Source organism: Pyrgilauda ruficollis, unplaced genomic scaffold (genome assembly GCF_017590135.1).
Source record: "Pyrgilauda ruficollis isolate IOZ18807 unplaced genomic scaffold, ASM1759013v1 scaffold66, whole genome shotgun sequence".
NCBI classification, from domain to species: Eukaryota; Metazoa; Chordata; class Aves; order Passeriformes; family Passeridae; genus Pyrgilauda; species Pyrgilauda ruficollis.
In genome coordinates, this window is record NW_024528377.1 from 5896590 (window position 1) to 5919440 (window position 22851).

Consider the following 22851-nt stretch of genomic DNA (forward strand, 5'->3'; position numbering starts at 1 on the left):
GGACACCACTCCCCAGTCATCTGGGAGCAGGAGCTCAATAGTTGCAGAAAACATAAAATGAAGGTTATGGGGAAGAAGGTACCTGAGCACAAAATGTATTGGGTTAAGAGTAATTGTAAACTAGGTTAAGTAAAAGAAGAGTTCATGTCAGAACCATTCAGGGCAGAGATCTCTATTTCCATTCTTACTTCCATTTCCTCTCCCCTTCTCAGCTCTCCCTTCTGCTCAGATATCTTGGTTTTCTCTCCCACACTTTTATTTTTCTTTTTTTCCCTCCTTTTCTTTCTGGCTCTTCCTCATCTAGCCCATGTCTTCTTCTATAATTCCTGATGTTGATGGTGGTTGCTTTGGTTTCTAATCATACTAGCTGGGAGCCAGCAGACCAGGAGCCCCAGTGTGCCAGGAATAATACCAGCTTGGGGGGTGTGATCATTGTCCTGGAAAAGCTCACGTGGGAAATGATATGGGAAAGGGGAAAATCCACGTGAACAGACAAAGGAAGGACATGGTGGAAGAAGGGCAGCTGGGGTGTGCAGCTGAGTTGGTAAAGGACACGAGGTTAGAGCTCATGGAGCTAACATGCCAAACCATGGTATTCCTTTCTACCCAAATGCTCAGGATTTATACTTCTTCTCATAAAAGGTGCTCCTGATTATCTTCCAGATGTGGCTTCTGTGCAGCTTCACTCTGTAAGGCGTGAGGGGGAGCAATAGAAACAGGGGAAGCAAAGCAGGAGCTGGGACAGAAGGAACAGCATTTATGGATGGGCAGTGGTGCATCAAGGGGAAAATGAAACACCAAGAAGAGGGCCCCTACAGAATGGGGATACAGAAATGAAGCATGTTTTAAACAAAAGAGTAAAAGTAAAAAAATCTGTGGGGAAAAAAGCTCAAATATACATATATATTAAAAATATATTTGTATGTTTCAGCAGCATAAGGGCTGTTGTTGACTGTGAGGCATGTGGGGTCTTTGTTTTTCATCCTTTTGCTGGAGTTGGCTAACTGCGTCAACTTGGGCAAGCTACTAAGCCTGCCTGCATCTCAGTTTCCTTATTTGAGGCCAAATTCTCTTACTAAGTAGCCTCCTACTCCACACAGAGATTTGCTGATTTGAATGGAGCCCCTGCAGAGTGAGATACTTTTCAATACAAATAAAGTTTTGGAATCGGCCCTAATTATATTTATTACCTGCAGAGGAGTAATGTGATACTTAACATGGTTTGAGACCCTCAGATGAAAGAGAAAGTATTTGCAATTGTTCTTTTTAATCATCTGCTGCCTTTTCAAAGTCTACTTCATGGCTGTCCTAAAAGGGATAGCCACTAAAAAACAAATGAAAAATCCGTGTAGATATTAACAGGTTTGTCAGGCTCGCGTGAATGGACCTCTGTGGAAAATATTATTAGCTGGGGGCTGCCGAAGGGAGGTGGTTCAGCCTGCCCCGCGGTGAGGAGCCAGGAGACCTCGCTGGTGCCAGGAGCTGGCGGATTTTGGAGGGCTGGAGCTGGTGGGGAAGGCGGGCTGGGGCTGCCCGTGCCCATCCCCTTTGTGCCGGGGCTGGGCTGGCGCTGTGTGCCGCGCTCCGACAAGTTGGGATGGGCTCTCTCCTGGTGATTAAAGGCAGCAGCCCCGATCCCAGCTGGCAGTGCCTTTACACCAGCGCTGGACTGACTGGCCTCTGCACCAGCCTGCTGCTTTCTAGCATATGCACCGCCAGCGAAAAGCAGCAAATTAAACAGTGTAGCTGTTGGATATTAAAAATAATAAGCTTTTCTATTTGGCGTTTTTCTTAAGCCAGCGGGCATGGAAATGTTGAAAGTTTTATGGATGCTCCGTGCAAATATGTGTATATATTTGAAAAAGTAAACTTGCTATCTCCGTGCCACTGGGAGGCAGGGATGAGAGGGGTGGCAATGGGGGCTGTGGGGTCAAAAGCACGTGCGTTTTAAAGGCCCTTAATGTTGTCCAGCTGCAGATGAAAGCAGAGGGAAGAGAGAAAAGAATTAGGGCAGGGGAACTGGAAAGAACGGGGTACAGATGCGTGGTCCTGTGTGGGTGTGAGCGCACGTGTGTGCGGAAGAACAGGGCGCCCAATTTTTTTTCTCTTTTTTTCCCTTTCCCCTCCCGCCCCTCGCTGCGAGTTCGGTGCCAGGCCGGACCCGGGCAGACTATCGCGGCATTGTGCGCTCCGCTGGCACGGCAGCCCCGGCCGATCCCCGCGGCTCGGACGGCAATCGGTGAATTTCTCTCCCCGCGGCGCTCTGCCGTTCGCTGCCCCGCAGCGCCCAGGGATGCGCCTGTGCCCGGGCCGGGCTGCCGGCGGCTCGGGGGCCCGGTACCCGCCTGCCTTCCCCGCCTGGCAGATTTTTATCTGGGTAATTGGAGTGCGGCCGAGGCTGCGCTCCGCCAGGCAGCCCAGGGGCTCTGCGGCCGCGCCTCGGCCACCTTGTTATCAGCGATGGTCTGGGCAGGGAACCGAGAGGGAGCCCGAGCCGGGGACTTCTGCTCGCCCGGAGAGTGGGGAGGGAAAAAAGCGGGGTGTGATTAAACAGAAAACGAGAAAAGCCCCGACAGATGAACGGAAAGTTTATTTTTGTTGTTGTTTGAACATCAGTGTGTGCGCGTCCGTGTGCGCGCCCGCTGGTTTGGCATGTGGCTACCTTTCCCCTCGCACACAACAGGGCTGTTTGATGGAGTTTGGAGCTGAGGAAACTTTGGGTTTGTTGCCAGGACGGTTCGCAGCACTTTGTGGAAAGCAAGAGCTAACAGTGAGACCGACAGAGTGAGTGACAAGTTGTTTACAGGTTTCCTTGAAGGGGCCTCTGCTATATTTCAATCTGTCAAAGTTGCTTTTCTTCCCTCAGAACAATGCCTGATTGTTGTGCGGGTGATTTTTTTTTTTTTTTTTTCTTCCCCTACCCAAAGAGGGAGAGAGAAAGAGGGAGAGAGAAAGAGAGAGACCGGGAAGGGTGGGGGGAAAGGAATGAAAATTCTTCGGAGCACAAATGCCTTTGGTAACATTTTTATGTGTTTAATCTCTTCTCCCCCTATTTCAACTCCGAGAGTTGATAACTGTTTCAATTTAATCAGTCTGCTCTTGTTTTATCTTCTTTCTCCACTGATCTTCCTCAGCGTAGGGGATTTGCTCCTGGTTTGCCGGTTTAGGTGGATTGTCGGACTGCTTTTTGTTATTTTCCCCTCCTCCCACCCCTCCACGTTTTTTTAGGACATGGAAGGAGTTGACTTTTCCCGTTTGGCGGCGGCGGGCGAGCAGAAGTGAAAGGGAAGGACAGGCCCCCGGAGGTCGCGCAGCGCGGCGCGGCGGGGGGAGCTGCGCGCTGCGAGCGCGGCGAGCGCGCTGCCCCTTTAAGAGACTGGTCAAGGAGTCCTCGCTCAGAGCGAGCGAGCCGGGAGGGAGGGAGGGAGAGGGAGGGAGGGAGAGAGCGAGCGAGCGAGAGAGAAAATCAATCGGTTTAGAAGGTTTGGACTCACTTGACAGGTTCAGTTGGAGGCGACCATAGGTGGCTGCTGTGACAAAGGGAAATTGTGCTTTTCCAGCATGCTAACTGACCCTGATTTACCTCAGGAGTTTGAAAGGTGAGTCGAGTTGTTGGGGCGGGGGTGTGTGTATGCGTGCGGGGGTGTCTCTTCTCTTTATTTTTTTTTTATTTTTTCTTTTTTTTTTTTCCCCATTCTGCTTCGTGCTTTGTTTGTTATTGCACTATTATTTCCATTTTTTTTTTTTTTTAATTTCTCCTGTCGGCGCGCGTGTGCGCGGATGGGCAGCGGGCGCACGGACCCGCGGGGACGGGCGCGCAACTCCGGCAGGAGGCCGGGCGGGGAGGCGCTGCCCCGGCGCCGTGCCGCTGACCGAGCCCCCGGCTTTGTTCCGGGGCCGCAGAGCCTGCCGTGCCCTCCTCCTGCACACCCTCCGCCAGCCCAGCCCGGCCGCCGAGCCGCCTGCTGCCCGCGGAGCCCCCGCGGAGCGGCCCGAGGATGCCCGGCGGCGGCCAGGCTCCCGGGCATCTTCCAACTTCCAGCCTCGGGCTCCCGTCAAACTTGGGAAGGCGCTCTGCCGAGCACATGACCTTTTGTTGATCTAGCAGGAGCTATTATTTTTAGGCAAGTTAGCATCCCAGCCCTCCGTCAGGAGAACATCTTTCTGCCTGAGGAGAGAGGTGGCGGGGGGGGGCGAACCCAAAGGGAAAAAGAAAGGGAAAAAGTGAAACTCTTGCCTCCCAAGTTTTGGCCGTCGCCTCTCCCGCGGAGTGTCAAGAGCCGGGTCTGGGTATGACGAGCGGGCTTCAGCTGTGACGTAGGTGTGCCCGTCTCCCCCTGCCCGAAACAGGAGCCTTCCCTGCTTGGAATCAAGCTTTTGCTGTCACTGGTGGTGGCTTGTGACCTCCGAGAGTTCAGTCCTTATTTCATACGATCTGCTTCTGCTGAGATGTTTGGAAGCGTTTGCTCAGGCTCTCGTACGTCCGTGCGTGGATGGTCCCGCATCCCTCCCCTCCGGCTTCTTCTTTAAGGGTTATTAATAGTCCCTGGTGCGGCTGCAGTAAACAATCCAAACTTTCATTTCCAAGCAGTAAATGAAAGAATGCCAGGATGCGCGTTACTGAGGTTTTTCTCATCTTCGTGAAAGCTACCTCCTGTATAAACATTTGGTTGTATCTGACTATGCAATACAAGCTAGGTGCTAGACCAGCTGGTTAAAAATATGCTAAGTCAAGCTGTTCATCGTTCAAACCTACTGAATTTGATAGTAAAGGCATAGAAAAGAAGGCAAGATAAAAAACATTTTAAGTGGGCTGAGGAACACGCATGCAAAGGAAGGACAGGAAAGAACGCTTGAATTAAAAGATCGAAGAAAATTAAAATTTGGAAATGCAGAAAAGAACTATTTTAACACTTTCAATCCTTGTTCTGAAACTAGGACGCTTCCTCACTAGAAAGTGAAATTGGCTAGGTTGCTCTACTCCAAGGTTGTCTTTAACGCAATTAATTTCCCAGACTTGGAATACTTTTCCTTCTGTTTGTTAGCATTGCAATAATAGGACAAAATTGGTTTTGTTCACGTGCACTGCATTAACTTAGTTCAACTACCTGAAGAAACTGTCACTGTTTCTGATGTCAGATTTGATCTGGCATCATGCTCATGTATTTGTCTTTTTCATGCAATCGATAGATTCAAGTATTTCATGTGCCTCACTAAGTTTACACATAGAAATTTATAAGCGAGCGATTTTGCTTATTCTTTGAACTTTGTGATGAACACAATGCTTGTAAACTCTCTGAAGCAGCAATAAGTCCTTTCATTTTCCTGCTGGGGGATTTTTTCTTTAGCTGAAGTCTCTCAGCATTATAAATATAGATATTTATATAAATTTTATATATAAACAAGTCATTTGGGGCAACCATCATCCTTAGAATGAGCTTCTCTACTCCCTTTTTTTTTTTTTTTTTTTGCTCCTAGGCATACGTTTCATTTTCAGAGATCCCAGCTTTGCTCTTGTAAACATTCTAGTTAAATAATCAATACGCTGCTCTCCTTTTGCCATGCAGATAATGGCAAGCAGTAGAAATGGGAAGCAATAAAATTGAACCTCAGGACGTGCAATTCTTTTGAAATTTCTTTTTTTTTTTTTTTTTTTAAACAATTTTCCCTGTGCAGTTGAAATTGGGGGATAGAGACCAGTGTCTTTGTTAATCATTACCGTTTGTTTACATTGCGTGTGTTTGACTACAGTCACACACACACAGAGCCAGGCACTGTCCCTGTCATACGAGTGTGTTTGTCAGGGAGCAGCCACGAGGACACACTTCTTCCTGCCCGGGGATCCTCCGAGCACAGACGCCTGCAGAGTTGGTGTGTGTGTGCGTGTGCACGATGCACAGATCATTGTTTTCTACATGTTTATGGCAGGTTCTTTTCTTGGATTCTCAGTCAGTTCTTGGAGCACATTTCTGCAGTCGCTTGGGGTCCAGCTTGTCATATCAGCGTGTCCCCACTTCAGTTCTCTCACTATTTCCCGTCTCCCACTGCTCGCTTTGAAACTTGAACGGCAAATGACAAGGAGGTAAAGATTTGTCAGGCAAAGTTGTTTGCAGCTCAGATCTCGGAGCATCCGTGTGTCTCTCAGGAGGTCGCTCCTCTCTCCCCGTTGCCTTTCCTGTGAGGTGTCGGTGGATCTCAGTGAACTGCAAACACTTGAGAAACTTTCAGTCGCCCCAGCTGAAGAGAGCTGAATTCAGGGGGCTTCTCTTCTGTGTCTGTGGCCATCAGCAGGGGCAATTTACGGTACGCACTTGGAATGAAAATGATCCGCAGTATCAGACAAATAAACACTCATTAATGCATTCAGCATCACTGGTAAATTGCAGTAGGTTTTGTGAATTAACGTGTATCATTAACTACCGTGTCAAAATTGTGAGGATTTTCGTCCTTCCCTGAGAAGTTGCTTGCACGCCTTTATTTCTGTTTGTGGTTGTGGAGCTGCCTGATTGAGAGGAGCATCAGAATGCGTACGGTGAGGGGGATGATGTTTGCAGCAACATCGTGGGGAGATATTGTAACTGGAATGCACTCCGTGTGTTTCCCAGGGAAGGGGTAACTTCTGGGATGTGCTGTGTGAGTGCCTGTGGCACCCTGCGTTGGCTCTAAAGGTTTTGGAAAGAAAAAGTCTTTTGTTGTTTGGTTTTTTCTCTCTCGCAGTTTTTTTTTTTTTCCCCCCCCTTTTTTCCCCTTTTTTTAAGTTGGGTCATTATACTTAAATATAACAAGTCCGGCCACAATAGAAGGAAAGTTTACTTCACTGAGGATAAGGTAGAGACAGTGCAGCCAGAACCATCGCGGACAGCTGGGAAATTTACAGAATGATAAAAACTCAGAAATGCCCAACATAAAGTTTTAATGTCTTAATAAAATCTGATTAATGAAAAATAGATAAAGTGACTGCTTAACAATATCCCTAGTGTACGGAATGTTCTTTAACCCAAATTAATGACCGCATATTTACATTTCTCTGTAGGCTGAGAGAGAGGCTATGCTAGGCATCCAGACAGAGTGACATCCTTTCTCTTCTTCGTTATTTCCTTTACTTTTTTTGGTCTTTATTTTCAACGTGCCAGTGGAAGGTGAGGTGGTATGCGGTGCTCGTAGAAGAAGGACGGGTGGGTTAGTGCCTCTGTGGGAGAAAAAGGCAGAGCTGGAAAAGACAAAAGGCGTGGATGGGAGCAGTGGGGATGGGGACAGTGGAACAAGTTCAGCGGTGGCAGTCACCGGTGGCGTGCTCTCGGAACGTTCCCCGTCCTAGTGAATAGCTTGGAGAAGGGAGAGGCTCAAGGATGTAAAGCAAGCCTCTGCTGGGAGGAAAAAAATATACTTAGCTGCTTTACTGCTGCACTGCACGAGTCATTTCAGACTCCCACTGAATTTATTTTGGGGTTGTACCAATGCTGTCAAATGGAGAAGTCATTTTCTTAAAAGGAAACTTTGCGTATTCCTAAGTGCTTTTCTTAGCTAAAGTTACCCTAAAAGCTTTATTCTGCTGCATTTGCTGAGAATTTTGGAGAAAGAATAACACCTTTCCATTACTCGGCTTGCTCAGAATGCTGTCCCACTCTCCTAAAATCTACCTGTGGAAGTAGATTCTTTCATTTAAAAGATTACTATCGAGCTGAATATCTTTTAAATTCATTGAGACATTTTGGGCAAAGGACTTGATTGCTTAAGTTTATGGTTCTAGGGATCTGGGATTTGAAGAATAAATAGAGCGCCAGTGTAAAGTTGCAGATACTGGTTTTTCACAGTGACAAAAACGAACAGTTTTATTTCCCTGGGATAAGTCTAAAGGAATTAATGTGTTTGCAGACTATTCATTAATGTCCTGCATGCACTAATTTAATTTGTTGTGCTTATGCTTGGCTAGGAAGAAGTTGACTGTTACAGATTACAGATTTTAATGAACATCTCAATAATTTACCAGTTGCTGAAATTGTGAGCTAGTCTTGGAAGGCAAAAGCCCAAATGAGAGAGCTGTTGAGTGACACACCAGCCTGCACAATTCGACTGTTGTATTCATTGCATTTGAATCAAATTGGGAGTTTGGCATTACTAATTCTGGGTGGCTGGCTCATCATATGCATTCAAGGAGTTAATTAAAACACACACAAACACATACACAGTCTCCCACCGAGCATCTTGCGGTGTTTATGTGCGTAGTGTGTTTGATTGGTACCTTTACATGGGCGAGGAATTGTTTTTCCTTCTCTTTCTGTCCAGAGATCTTAAATATATAACTAGTTTACAAAATATTTACTGCCTCTCGGGGAGCTTTAACGAGCATTTATGGCTTTATCATTTAGGAGGCACAGAGTATCTGGTTGAGTTACTTAAATGTGAAGCTGCCTGATAGGATAGGAATATGTGTCTGTGCAATGTGATATATCTGTAGGTGTATAAAATACACTTTAAACAATATTTATACGGGAAAAAGAGTGTCTCCTCCCAAGGTGCAGTTACAGTTTCTTCACATGCTTTTCATACCAGACTTGAAATATAGGGTAACTTTATGTTTGTGTGAGATACCTGTGCCTTCACAACTGTTGCAGAAGTCAGTCTGACATCCTCTTGACTTTTGTTTTATTTTATTTTGTTAATTTCTTGCTCAGGCCTGGTTATAGCATAATTAACTCAGAAGTTGAAGGGGAAAAATGTTGTCGTGCTTTACCAGACTGGAAATATTCAATGCCTGTGAATTCTGCTACTGTAGTCAAGAGAAAAGAAGTGCTCACAGCAATTAATCAATAGCTGTAGTGCCTCTCTGATGACGGCGAGGAGTTTGTTGTTTAACAAGTAGCGTCCTTAAAAGCAAAGAGTATTTCCCTCTTAAAGTTTCTATGGATTTTTATCAAATGTGGAAAACTTGTGAAGTCTCCTTCCTACAAAAGGTAAAATTACGTTGTATGTGAGTGTGTTAAAACCCACAAGGCTGCCAAGTAAGCAAATCCTCGTCGCATTACTGAATTAGCCAAACCAGAACTTCTGGAACTTTTGGCATGGGCTGTTTTTCTCTGGAGCTTTGGGTGGCTCTGGCCAGCGCGCGAGGGCAGGCGGTCGCGGGGATTCACTGACGGCGTTTGTCCCGTTCCCATCTCCTCCCACGGCCCCGTTGTCAAAACACCAGCGCCACAAAGTCCTCGCCCACGCCCTGTGCCGAGGGTGGTGGTGTTGTCTCAGCTCTCCCACACCCTCCAGAGGGGCTGCCTTGCTCCAGGGGCCTTGCCCGGGCTGGGCCCCGGGGTGCCGCGGTAAGCCCAACGCGCCGCAGCGACGCCGCTCATCACCCGACGCCGAGCCCCGCTCACCCCTTCCACGCCCGCTGGGAACCAGGAGTCCCCAGAAGTTGTTCCTGAACCCACACGTCCTTGGGACAGCGTGGAGTTCCGTGCGTGGTAGTTCTTGGGAGACAGCAAATTCAGACGAGGTTCTGGAGGAATTTTAGCGAGCCAGCGCTGCTTGCAGGGGCCATGGGACTTGGAAAGAATGTGAGAAGTGGATGGAAATTGTGAGGTGTACACTAGTAATTCAGAGGAGCTGCCTGTCTTTTATTAGGATAGGTGCAAAATCTATTTATTCAATTGTTTTAAACAGACTGAGAAGGAAACGTTGAATTCTGTTTGCTACAATTATCAGATGTTGATATGAAGTTCAGGTGCTTCCCATGGCATTGGGGGAGCTGTTTGTTTTGAAAGAAATTGGCAAACGTTTTCCAATGTCCTGGTTTTGATCTGGCTTGGCACTTCTCTTGAACTTGTCCTTTTGTCACCTCGTTTAAAGAAAAAAAATAATTCCAACACGATGATATTATTTTTGACTTCTGGGACTCAGAGGTAAAGTGAAAATGAGGAAAAGCTTGTGGCTTGCTTTGGCAGTTTGAAATGATGTTGACCTTGTTTCCCTTAGAAGTACTGTGGGATTAATCAGGTAGCATTTCTCAATTCTGAAATTGTATTTATATTTTGCTATTTTTAAAATTTATGTTTAGTATTTTAAATTTCTTTAGTGTTCCAGATTTTCTTTTCATACTTCCATTTTTTTAAAGACAAAGTATTGAAATTCATTTTGGCGTATGCTTTTTGAGATCTATAATAATTTTATTTTGTTTTGCCGTGCAGTTCTGGTTTTGTGTTTTCTCGAGTTCATAGAGACTGTCTTCAGTTTTTTGGGTTGTGTTTTTTTTTCCTAGGGTGTGGGTGTCTGACTGCTATTAGACCTAAACATGCCATAAAATGTTGCCTTAGTGCTAATTTTCTGTGTGATTTTATTACAGTTTTATCATTACTCATTTGTTTCTGTCATAACATAATTTTTCTACATTTGAGGGCAAAAATATAAGGAGAGTGAATTGATATTCAGTTTTCTTGTGTGAATACTCAGAATTCTTTTTAGTGGTGAGGAACTTGTGGGAGAGATATGTGCTATTTTTGTAGTTAAGAGCATTGTCTACATCTAGTGTTCTTCATGGACCTATGTAGCTTTAGAGAAAAAAGCCCTAGGGATGTAGCTCGTGGAAAGAGAAACCCATGCAGTTTGCCATCCTCTTGGTTTCTTTGGTGCTGGGCTTAATTGTTTGAAGAATGTGGGCATGAAAAAACTGACCCAAGTTCCATTGATTCATCTCAGAGGTTGGGCACGGCCAAAGTTAACGTGTCTGACAGCGAGCTGGGCTTACTCGCCATTGCCAGCGAAGAAGACCAAAACTAAAGAAAATATTAGTGGTTCTGAACAATTTTTAATGCTTTTATTCCTTTTTTTCACCGGAGTTACATGGAAATGTTTCACCCGAAATGGTCGGCCGTTGAAAGGAGCGAGCCTCCCGGGATGCCGGGAGCGCGCGCGCCCGTCCGCGCAGACCCGTTTGTGCTTGTTTGCCCTCCGTGGTTTGGAGTCTCTGCTGGGGGCATGAAGGGACTACGCTGCAGCAGAGTGTGATGAAGCAAAACTCATCACAGTCTGAAGGACCAGAGTTGCATTCTGCACGCCATTTTTATAAATTTGGAAGCAGTCCTTGATTTAAGAGAGAGAATGCGTAATGAAGGGCAGGAAGCGTGTGGTGTCCTCTGACCTTTAGGGCTGGCCTGCCTGGGTTAGGACTAAAGCCCTTGAGCAGAGCTCTGTGCTGGGAGGGAGCTGTGGTTCTGAGTGCTCTGTCAGACTGCAGAGAAGTCTTCTGCTTCCAGATAAAATCCCTTTGCTTCCTCATTGCATTCACTTTGTATAAAAAGACTGAAAACATCTTCTCCCAAGAATTAGCCAGGTTTCTGTTCATTGGGTTTTATCCCTAAATTTTGATACCGTGGCCTCACCGGGGCAGAGGCTTTTTTGGATAGACATGAGATGTGTGGGAAGGTGATGGTTGGTAAGGGCGGAGGGAAGGATGTTCTTACCCATTTTGCATGTCTATTAACAAACTGGGTCATTTTGCTGTGTTGTATTTACATGACTTGTTCCTGGGATGGTGTGAAATGTGAATCACCAAAACATGATGATTATTTAAAAAAAAAAATAGGCTAAATGAAACATAACTGAAATAGAACTGAAAGGCTAAATGAAATCAACTGAAAACAGAACATGCAACATTATTCTTTTGGTACAGTTTCCTTCTGCAGTTGCTGAGTAAAGCCAAATAGTTCTTTTTTTCCATGTCTGTTAAAAATATCTAGGCTTTTGAATTTGAATATAACAGGGACACGGAAAATACATTTCTCTCTTCAGGTTCAGGCTTTGATTTGTTTTTTGCTCCTGGGTTTTGGACACTGAAGTAGAAATTTATGGTGTGTTTTAAAGAAGGCTACTGGTTCTCATCTTTGTCAAAACCCCATGAACATCGGGCTGATTCTGGTTTTACAACTGAGATTAGAATTTGGCAGAATTTCTCAGTGGAAGGCTCTCCTGCTTTGCTTATGTTTTGTAAGTTCTGCTCACTTTTCCTGTTCTTGCCTAAAGTCTGAAATGAATTGTGTGTCTTGAATTGTGTGTGCACATTAGGCGTTGGCATGAAATGCCAGGCAAATTATAGGGAAAATGCTGTGCCACTCTCAGTATGCCATGCATCTCTTTTATAGATAATCTTCATGTGTATTAGTGTCATTGATTTAGTGTGTTTTTGTAGAGTGCTAGCATCCTGAATCAGGACCCCATTATGCTTGTCACTGTACAAACACAAAAAAAGAAGGTTTCTTTCCATTCCACAGAGCAGCCTTTGTGCTTAGAGCTTAGAGTAATATAAATGTGTCTTTGTATGGGGAAAATTCAGAAACAGGGAGTAGGTAAGAGATCCCTAGAATGGTTCATGAATGAGATTTCAGTCCTGAAGCCATGCTTAACAATTTATAAATTGAGCAATATATGTGTATGGGTAGTCTCTTTCTGGTATTTTTTTTTTCCCAGATGCATATATGGAGAGGTTGCTTTACTGTTAGAAGTACTGATATTATTAATAATAGATTCATACTTCCTGTAAAGTCTTTTGATTAGGAATTCAGAGCATTTGGTAAGCATTGATATACAAATCATGAAGATTTCTGTGCTTTTTAGATTGAGAAGCGAGATTAGCCTCAACCTATAGATGAGTAAACTGAGGAATGCTGTCACAAAATCTTTTGCATGTGTGAGTTTAAAAAGTAGCGATGCTGACTGGTAGTCCTGCTTTTTAACCTCGAGACACCCTCCTCTTTCCTTCTTGAGATCCTAAGAACTGCAAATTACAGACTTCTCTCTGTCCAATTATAATTTCTAAAGGTCTCATTCTAGCAAGATGAACTATAGTATTCAGATCGCTTAAGTATGTAAAATAGGGGCTGTGGAGTATAATTAATAAAATAAATTAAAGAAATGTTTGCAGCCACGGTTGTATCGTTGAGGGCTGGGAGGGAACACTGTTTGTAGACCCTCCAGTTATCTGAGTTGCTTCTAAACCAGCTCCTTACCTGGAGGCAGGTTGGATAGCTGGAGTCAGGCAGCAGTGCCTGCTGTGTTTAAGCAGTAATTTGGGAAGCTGGATGTGCTGCAAACAGGTAAACTTTGGTCCTGGGGAACGCTTCACATCTTCAGCCATATGGACCAGAGCTGTCATATGTTTTATAACCTAAGGACCAGGCATGAGGTGAGCCCAGGAAAAAATTGTTCACGTGGAGAGCATTGATGTGAGGAACAGACTCCACTGGAAGTGGCAGTGTAGGCAGCCACAGTGAGCAAACCAACCAAGCAGCCTAAAAGCAAAAAAAGCCCGCTGCAGAACACAAAATGCGCCGTGATTCTTCCCCAAACGTTTGACATCCGCTTCTTAAATGAGATCTGAAATGGAGGAAATTATACAGGGTTATTAAAAGGGAGGAATTATTTTCTTATTCATGTTAAAAGTTCTTCTAGTCTGTTTTAGTGGGTTTTTTTTCCTTGTTTCCAACAGCAGCTCCCTAAGAGTAGAGCTGAAATGCTGAGGTCTGCAGGTAGCTTTACATCTGGGCTCTGTGCTGCATCCTTTACTACACACTGTTGAGAAAAGGGGTATAAACCGAGGTAGTCCTGGGTGGATTTGATCTCTCTTGCCTTTGAATATCATGACTAAGCTGTTAAGTTATTCTCTTTGATGAGCTTTTTAAGAGTGACATTCCTTTCAAGATAATGGATTATGATCAGGCCAGTTCCATAGTGCTTCAGTCGTCGTTTTTCAGCAGTGTGTTCACAAAGACCTGTTTTGTGATAGGGCCAGTCAAGGCATCCTTTAAAAAAGTGCCCATTCATGCTGAGCATTTGGGCTCAGTAGCACTGGAGTTCAGTGTCAGGTCCTAAAAACGTAGGCCTAATTAATTAATTAACGTCCTGCTGAACTCCATGAAAAAGGCTGGTATTCTTCACCCCAGTCTTCCACGATGAAAAATGTGACTGGTGAGGAGATCACTGAGCAGAATCCTGACTTCCCTTAACCTGCAGCAAATGTCCATGGGCTGCAATGTCACCAGGGTTTCTGAAGCATCAGGAGGGATTTCTGCAGGCTTCAGCAGATCTGGGCATTTCGGGAATTCCGTGTTCCTGTGCTTTGATGACAGGTTAACTGTCTTTTTCTCCTAAACAACAAGTATGCCTGGCAGATCAGAATGGTCTGAATGGCCATGATGAAAATTTACCTGAATTGTGCCAGAGCTAACATCTGGCCCTTAGTGGACTTGGCACTGCACAGAAGATCAATCTTTGTTTTGAAACGGTGTGTTTCCTAAGGTACTAATTCCCAGTTGTGGCCACCAAGGCCTACAGAGGGACTGCTGCACAAAAATGCCTTCTTCCAAATATACATGTGTTTGATAACCCCAGTTTTCAAAAGTGTGACCTCTGTTAATTTGTCACCAGGCAAATTATTGTCACCTGTTCACTGATTCCATGAGAAGCCCAGGCAGACAGCAGAGCCCCATGCTGGTAAGCATTTCTGGTTTTGCTGTTTGTGGTAGTAAGCAACCCACTTAGGAATTGACTGAGGTACCTGCAGCTGAGGTGACGTGCATGAGTTGTCCAGGGTAGCAGGAAAGGTTCATCTTGTCTGGAACTGACTCCTCTAGAGCAGCTGAGCCTATCTTATATTTACTTTTTAAATAAGCTAAATGGTTATCAGATAAGAAAGACAAAGTCTTTGTCTTAAAATTACCTACAGAATTTCCTGCTAGATGCTTCTTAGAAAGATGAAAACAAGATGAATGGAATTTCTGCTGTTGTATTTGGGTAGAATTTGATGTGGAAGCCTGTGTTTTTAAAAGCTGCTATAAACACTTAGAGCATAACAGAGAATTATTTTTAAAAGGAGATAAATACAATAGCTTTTTACATACATGTGCTGTCTATTGAAAGGCCATCCACAGCACTGATACCAATTTAAGATGATGATCTTTTGCCTTAGTTATACATCTGGGAGGAATTAGCTGAACATTTTGGGGAGAACTGTGAATACCTTAGTTGCCAGTTGTCTAAAGTGCAGCTAATGATTGCTTCAGTGCCAGTGTTTTGATGGCTAGAACCTAGGCCTGAATATGAATACAAAGAACTCCATCTAAAAAAAATGCGTGTGCGCACACACTTCTTATACAAAACAGATTTCAACCATCTGCTTGGCACTTAGCTTTGCAGCTATAGGCTCTGATATGAAAGGGAGCACTGTCCAGATTATGAAGGGTATCACTTTCATTGGCACCTTAGAAAAATCCCCGTGTTTTAGAAAGCTTGTTTGTCCAGTGGTTTTCTTCGGTGGAATAATGAAAACGGCACCCTTAGCCAAAATTTTGTGTCTGCCGTCGTTTCTCTGATGGCAGCGTCTCCCTTACCCCTGCAAAAAGGTATTTTGTGGTGAGGAGAAGTTCCTGTTCTGCACCTCAGCATTTCCAAGTGTATCAGAGGAGCCTAGATGAGTGGCCCTTGGAACTGACACCCCAGATGGTTTATGACACAAAGCACTGTTTGCTTAGGAATACGTTGTATGGCAGAGTCTGTTGCCCAAGCACTGCAGAGCGTGTCAAATCAGCATGGAAGTTAATGGACCAAAAGCTCTTCTGAATTTAACACTTTCCCATTTGATCGGAATTTACAGCTTTAAATCAGGACCACGGTCTCCCTTTAGTGGTGCAGTGGTGAAAAGTGAAGTTGATACCATAAATTACAGGAATATACTACAACCATTTTGATCCAGTTCGTCTGTTTAAAGGTTGAGAATGAATGAGGCTGACTAAAACCTTTGGTAAAACCCTATTTTTGAAATGTATAGCTATATAAAATAAACTTTGAAAGTTAGGAGATTTGGGTATGTGGGAATCTGGTACTCTGACCAGTTCATGTTTTAGCCTTAAGTTAAGCAGAGGAAAATCCACCGTAAGAAAAAAATAAATAATCTGTGGAGCTTTCACTCTTTGTTAGCAGTTGTCCTTAAAATACGCAGGACAAAACAGTTTCTTCTTTCCCTTCTTTGAAAGGCCTTGGTAGTATTTTCCCTTAGGTGCATGTTTGGAAAAAGATGGCACAAGTGCAGCCTCCTGTGTGTGCCAAAGCCTCTGTGCTTGGCCATCCCTTTAGTGCCGTGTCACACTAGTCCTGCACCTTTGGACAGGGCTGAGGGTTCCTTGCTGCTGTGTCTGGAGAGCTGCTGGTGTCAGTTCATCATGCTTCTGGGTGCTTTCCTCAGTAAACGTGCTGCTGATTTCTAGGTAGAGCTGGATTGTTTGCTCCCAAGATGTCAGGAGGGCGAATGAAAGGACTGATTGATATTTACGTTCTGATTTTAATAAAAATTTCATTTTCTGTAGTTACGGGGTCTCAAGAAAGTGCTGCTTTAAACTATTACATTTTATTAGCCTGAGCCTGGCTTTTTGTGGAGAAGATCCGAGATACTGAAAGGCAGATAAAGTTGGATTTCTATGGATAAAATTATGATAATATTGGAAACTTAAAAGCTTCAGCATAGTTTTAGTTGAATCACGATGTGTGGACAGCAAAAATCCAACTCTTTTAAAAAATGTGTGTGAAATAAGCCTTAGCTGTATTAATGTTTTCAGTCCCAGCAAGAAGACAGATTTGCAGCCCTCTCTCTGTATTGTACCCATCCTTTCTCTTCCTCAGCTGCTTCTCTTTCACCTTCTCCCCACTTGCAGTCACACTTGCTTTCTATGTTTTTATGAGGAGCCCTGTTATTCTCCCAGGTTAGGGATTAAACCAATAAACCTATTAAGTTTAAGGAAGCTCTGAGGCCCTTTCAGTGCTGATCCAGATGGAAAGAAAGCCGTTTCTGCCACCACGGTGTCACCAAGCCTCCCTGCAGCTGCTGAACCATGGGGCTGATGGAGAGCTCTTCATGTTGCGTGCCATGGGATGGGTTTCTTCAGGAGTGGGAAACAGCAGCCTATCTGCCGCTGGGCACTGAGGATTGCACAAGAATGGGCTCCTGTATTCAGGGATGGGGGAGAAGGAGCTCTGTAAAAAACCCAGTTTTGAGTGAATTCATAATGAGACCTTTGCCGCTCAGCCTTCGTGCTCTTTGAAATTTTAGAGGGGAAAGTTTTCTTGACCAATGTCAACAGTTTGGTAATTTTCGTTGCTTCCCCTCCTCCCTTTAGGTAATATAGTCTTATTTATTGTCAGTTTATTTTCTGTAGATTCCTCCAGTCCTCTGTGGTTGGGAGGGATTTCTGGAGTGGCTGCATGGCAAGGTAAATTAGAGATGGCAGTTGGTGGTGTGGGAGGAAGGGTTGGGAGAAGGAGGAGGCAGAGGGTAGGAGAATGCAGCTACAGTTTTTAAACAACCCTCCAATTGTCCCCCTTTTTATTAAAATGGCAGCTTTTAAAACCAGACTCCCGAAATGTTTAATTTGATTTATGCTGTTAAGGCTAAGTTTCCCCTGTGCTCTAAATACGAGATGAGCAAATATCTTGCCCTCTCCCTTCTTATATTTTTCTTCTCTTTTCCATTTCTTCTTTCATTTCCACCACTGAAATTCTGGTTGTCTCTTTCTGGTCTCTTTGTGTTGGTTTTAAGGAAGCTGCTGCATTCCATCACCTTTCCCACTAAGTTTAGCCCTCTGACCTGTGGAAAGCTGGAGATGGAGAGAGGCTGGTTTTCAGAGGAGGACGCTCTCGTGATTTTCAGCGAGTTTGGTGTTGCCATCAGGTTACAGCTGCATCTGCATTAAACCTGGGTGCAAATGACCAGGTTTAATGGTTGGACTTCAACCCTCCTTGTGGCCTGTCTTTCCCTAATCCCAAATAAAAGTGGGGTTTGCAGTATGCAGGTGCCAAATGGCAATGGCATATCAGCCTGCCAGTGTTTGACTGTGTAGCTCCAGAGGTCAGGCACTTGTCAGTGCAGAGGTGGATTTGGGAATCCCTTGGAGCATTGCCTGCATCCTGTGCCTTCCAGGAAGCCCCAGACAGATACAGATTTGAAAGTCTCCAGGAAAAAGTTGTGTCCTACGTTTCAAAGGCTGCGTAATGTAGCAATGGGGAACAAAGACACACAGACCTCTTTCTTTGAAGAACATCATTTATTGCAGCAAAACCAAGCCTTTTTGTGTTCTAAACTTAACCCAAAGCAGGCACTCGCTGGCTGCCTGCCACTGCAGTGTCGCTGTTCACACATCCTTTTACCCAGCCAGCTTTTGGATCACCTGGTGTCCCCGCATGTCCCCAAACAGTCGCTGCCCCATGCACGAGGTGACCGCACGCCAGCCGTGCGAGCCCTTCCCTGGCTGGGTGACCTGTTTGTACCTGCTGGCTGAGCCTTTCCCGAGTGCTCTCTGCTGCTCACCAGAAGTGAGCAGCATCTCTTATCTCCCACAGCACCACATCTGTCCTTTGAAAGATTCTGGTGGTACATTTAACGCCGAAAGCAGGAGGAAGGCACGAGCGTGCGTGTAGGAAGAGAACATGATTTTCATAAAGAAATGAAAAATTGTTTGGGAAAACATTGCATGTGAGCCAGCAAGTACAAAGCACTTGGGAGTCCTTTTGGAATTATGGGGCACTTGTGAGTGCTTTTAATCGTTTGGCTCATGCAGTCTCTTTGGAAATACACCCCTTCCATGGGTATTTTAGGGGAAAACGAGAGCTCATTTTTCCCTCTCCTAGTTTTCATCCGTGTGAAACATCCAAGTGAGTGCCTGAAACAAATGGTTTGCGGTTTTTAAACCCTGTATCAGGTAGAGTTCAGTAAAGCAAGACAAGTGCATTGTGACTGAGAACTGTTGTGCAGATCACCTGTTTTTCCTTGGAGATGAAAACCACCCGGGTGAACAGGAGGCTCTGTGTAGCACCAAGGGTGGGTATTGTGTTGTGTTTTTTAATTCTAGAAACACCTGGGGAGAGTAGCAGGTAAATGTTTGATTTTACCAGGTGCCTGTTCAGCTCTTGTGGACAGCTTTAGAAAGGAGAACAAGAAGTCCAGAGAGCAGTGTTTGCTTCCACCTCCAGAGCTTTTATTGCTCTGGGTAGTGGGAACATCCCGGGAAGTTTGTTCTTCCTCTCCCTTTGCAGTGTCGTGGTGTGAATGAACAGAGGCTGTGCTTGTCACTCGGCCTCCCTGCACAAACCTCACATTCATGTGCCACCGTGGGGCTCTGTCCAGCTCCCACTGCAGACAATTGTGAGGCTCCCATTGACTTCGCTTGGGTGTTGGATTGGGCCCATTAGACGGGAAGAAAATAAAGTGGAAGTGTTGTTAACGATGCCTATTGATGCCTTTCCTGGCACAAAGTACTGCAGATAATTGTTTCTAGATGAAATGCAGTTGCATCTAAGTATTACATGTATTAGCTTTTCAAAGGAGGGATAACCAAAGTGGACATATGGGGTATTTGAAGTGTGATTGTGTGAGACTAAGATAATTTCAGGAGAATAGCTTAAGTCGCAGGATATGTGTGATGCCCTTTGTATACAAGATGTGGGATTGTGGAATTTATTTTGCATGCACTGGTTCTCGCTGAGAAGGAATCCAGAATACAAATATAAAGTCATATTTAGAATATATGAGGAGTGCAGCCTCGCTGCTGTAGGCTTCAAGACCTGCTAATCAGGCCTGATAGTGATGTGATCTCTGGAAATACTTCAGTTAAGTAGGTTTAATCCTTATTAACAGTAAGTTGCTTGAAACCATTTTGGGTAAAGTCTGGGAAGGAATATAGTAGATTGAACACATAAATAAAGGCCAGCTCTGTTAGGCTTTGAGTGACTTTGATTCCTTTGAAGTTCTGTAGGTTTTGGACTTGCTAAAGCATCAGGCCACGAGCAAAAGAATTTTCACCTCATCTTCAATTTTTTCTGCTGTAATTTTCAGTGTCATTTTCACATTAAAACGGGGCACTGCTTACATTTCTGGTATGATTTAGGTGTTTCCCCAGCCCTCACCTTGGTTAAGACATGTGAGACAGGAAGGTTAAGCAGTCTGCTTTTCTTACACCTTATTCTGCAGTGCTCAGGTGAAGCAATGTGTGCAGCTTCTCCAGGTTTTGGAATGTTTCCTGTTGACTCCAGAGTGATTTGGCTGTGGCTGACTGATGCAGAGCCTCTTCCCAGCACAGAGATGGGAGAGGGCAGTGCTTGTTTCAGTCTTTCCTCCCATCCACGCTGGGCTGGAGGGAGGGGATGAAGTGGCAGGGCTTTTGTCACTACTGTTCTGTGGAAATGCATTCAGGGAACTATTTTGGAGGATGGTGCTGAGGTTGTTCCTACTATTTGCACTGCATGGCCAAAACGTTGTGCTCTTGTATGAGGTAATAGATGTGGTTTGTGGCGGTATTGTGAAAACATTGCTTTGTTGTGATGATTGCAGAAAAAAATCCCAGCTACATGGTAATGTACTTGTAATATTTCATTGAAGTGAAACATGGAAAATACAGCATAGCTTGGAGTCCTCTTGGAATGATTTCATGTTTCAGGAATGAAGAAGCAATTGTGAAACGCTGAAATGGGTGTACGTGACATCAGTGAAAAAATAGATTTTGGGCCGTTTGAGTATGGTTTAGGTTTTTTGTTATTGTTTGTGCTTCTTTTGGAGTGGGGGTGTTCAGGTTTTTTTTAATATCCCTATTACTTGTGAATTCAGTGGGTAGCAGGATGCACTTTCACATGGCTAATAATCCATTTTGTTATTTTGTCCTGTGAAACGTAGGCAGTATTAGCTAAAAGATAAAAAAGATAAAAAAGGTGACTGCTGCTGCTGTAGGGTGAGGAGTGGGACATGGTTAACACCTGACAGTTGTCACTGCAGTCACTGAAGGATGTCCAGGTAGGCAGATAGAGGCAAGAGGACCACAGACTCGTTCCTCTCAACATCTGCTCCTGAGGTAAGGCACTCAGCAAGGTGAGCAAGAGGAGATTCATGCTGTCACTTCACACCCTCCAGCTGGGCAGGCTGAACTCCTGGGTTCCCCAGCTATGCTGACTGAGAGGTTTTGAAATAATTTTTGATTTTTGTTTGTTTGTTTTTGTTTCCTCTTTGTTTACACACCTATTTTTGTTTCTTGCTTGATTTCAGGCAATGGATATTAGTCCACTGAAAGCTTGGACCTTTTATGGATTTTTTTTAAATTTTTTTTTAGTTTATTAAGGGTATACAGTTAAAGCAACACACTATGGCCAGGGCACTTGAAACATCCTAGGTGTATAAAATTTCTTGTTATCCTACTTTGAAAATTTTATATGCCTGCTAGGTGTGTGAGTATTTCAGTTCTAAAATTCTGCTTCATCTGCATTTGGGGTGTTCCATGGTGGTTAGATACTCAAGTCAGAATCTCTCAGTGTTTAGTTAGGAGTGTTTGTATGAGGAATGGGTGCCAAAAGAGCTGCACTGGAACAGTATGTCACTCAACCAGCAAACCAGCACTGTTACTTGCTCCATCTTCCTTTTTTTCGTGTGACTTTTTTCATCTTTTTTGTTGTACATTGCAAAACACTAATGTATTTATCATTCAGAGAGCTAAAACTTCTGCAGTATTTCCTTGCTGCCTCTTGGTAACGACATGTCTCCTGTAAAGCAGAGCAGGATCTACAGCAGAGGTGTAATGAATGACCACAGTCAATGACTGTGATGTGCAATTGATTTCTGTTTTTTGAAAATATACCCTTAATAATTAGTCACTGGGCTGAACTACCCTGTTCTTCTTGATATGAGTTGTGTACAGAAAGAGGCATGATACATGTTATTACTCATGTGGCTGTGTCAATGGTACAAGCTATATAGATGTGAAAAACAGACTGGAACAAATCATGGCAGAGAACTGAACTAAAATGTTTTCCTTTAGGTAAATAGTGGCACTTTTTGGTGTGTTAAAAACCACAATTTCACAACAATTATATTTAAAAAAAATCGTCTCTAAAAGTGTTATAATCAAGTCTGTGGAGTACTTTTTCTGGGTGCCTCCTTTACCACTTTATATAGTGATTTGACCAAATGTGCAGCATTGCATTTATTCTGTGAAGAAAGTGATATTTGGGTTCATGTTCTGTTTGCGCAGGAATGTCCTTTTATAATGTCATAGGTGATGCCAGACTAGCACAGCAGAGCAGCTAGACTGACAGGGTGTGGGTCTCTAGACAATCACCACAGATTAATCAAAAAGGAGCTGTTAGTAATTTAGGTTGTAAAGCTCACAATTAAATGCCCAGAGTTTCTGATGGAATCAGTGGCAGCTGGAAGTGCTGGGATCTTTGCAGGGTTGGACATCTTGCTCAAGTCAAAAGGAGTTTTTAACTCCTGAGGGTCCTTTGGCCTCACAGAATCACAGAATGGTTTGGGCTGGAAGGGACCTGAAAGTTCCTCTGGTTCCCACCCCCGTCAGAAAGACAGGGATGGCACTGCTGGGTCTGGCTGCTCAGGGCTGCATCCAGCCTGGCCCTGAGCTATGGAATGCTTCTCCTCGGGGCATCCATGGCCTTGCTGGGCAGTGAAAAGGGAGTGGAAGAAGGAATTGACACGGGAGGGACGGGGTGGGACTGCTTGTGTGGGTGAGCTGGTGTCCCACTTTTGAATTTTAAATGGAAGGTTGTTGAAGGTGACATGATACTGGGCCCTTAGCTCTTGCTCTTGGATTGTTTTTTAATTATTTTGGGGGTTTTTAAGTGGTGGCAGTGGGTCACTCAGAATTGCTTTATTTTGTTCTGTAACCAGGGTGAAGGGGAAGGTGTGGTTGGCAATTTATAGGTTGGGGAGGGTGCTGCTGGAAGGATATAGGGGTAGCAAAAATGAGAGAGAAGGGAGACAAAGATTGCTTTAGTCTTTTTAAGGTGGATGGCTGCGCAGGTTTTGAGATTCATCACCAAGTG

At 44.4% G+C, this 22851-nt stretch overlaps 1 protein-coding gene across 1 annotated transcript in view; it reads left to right on the forward strand.

The window, feature by feature from the left end:
• Positions 1-3528: 3528 nt before the first annotated feature.
• Positions 3529-22851, forward strand: part of SOX5 (SRY-box transcription factor 5) — a 285147-nt gene continuing 265824 nt past the window's right edge. The window contains exon 1 of the mRNA XM_041484509.1: positions 3529-3599. Coding sequence (XP_041340443.1) covers positions 3562-3599 — 38 coding nt within the window. The 5' untranslated portion in view covers positions 3529-3561. The remainder of the gene's footprint in view (positions 3600-22851) is intronic.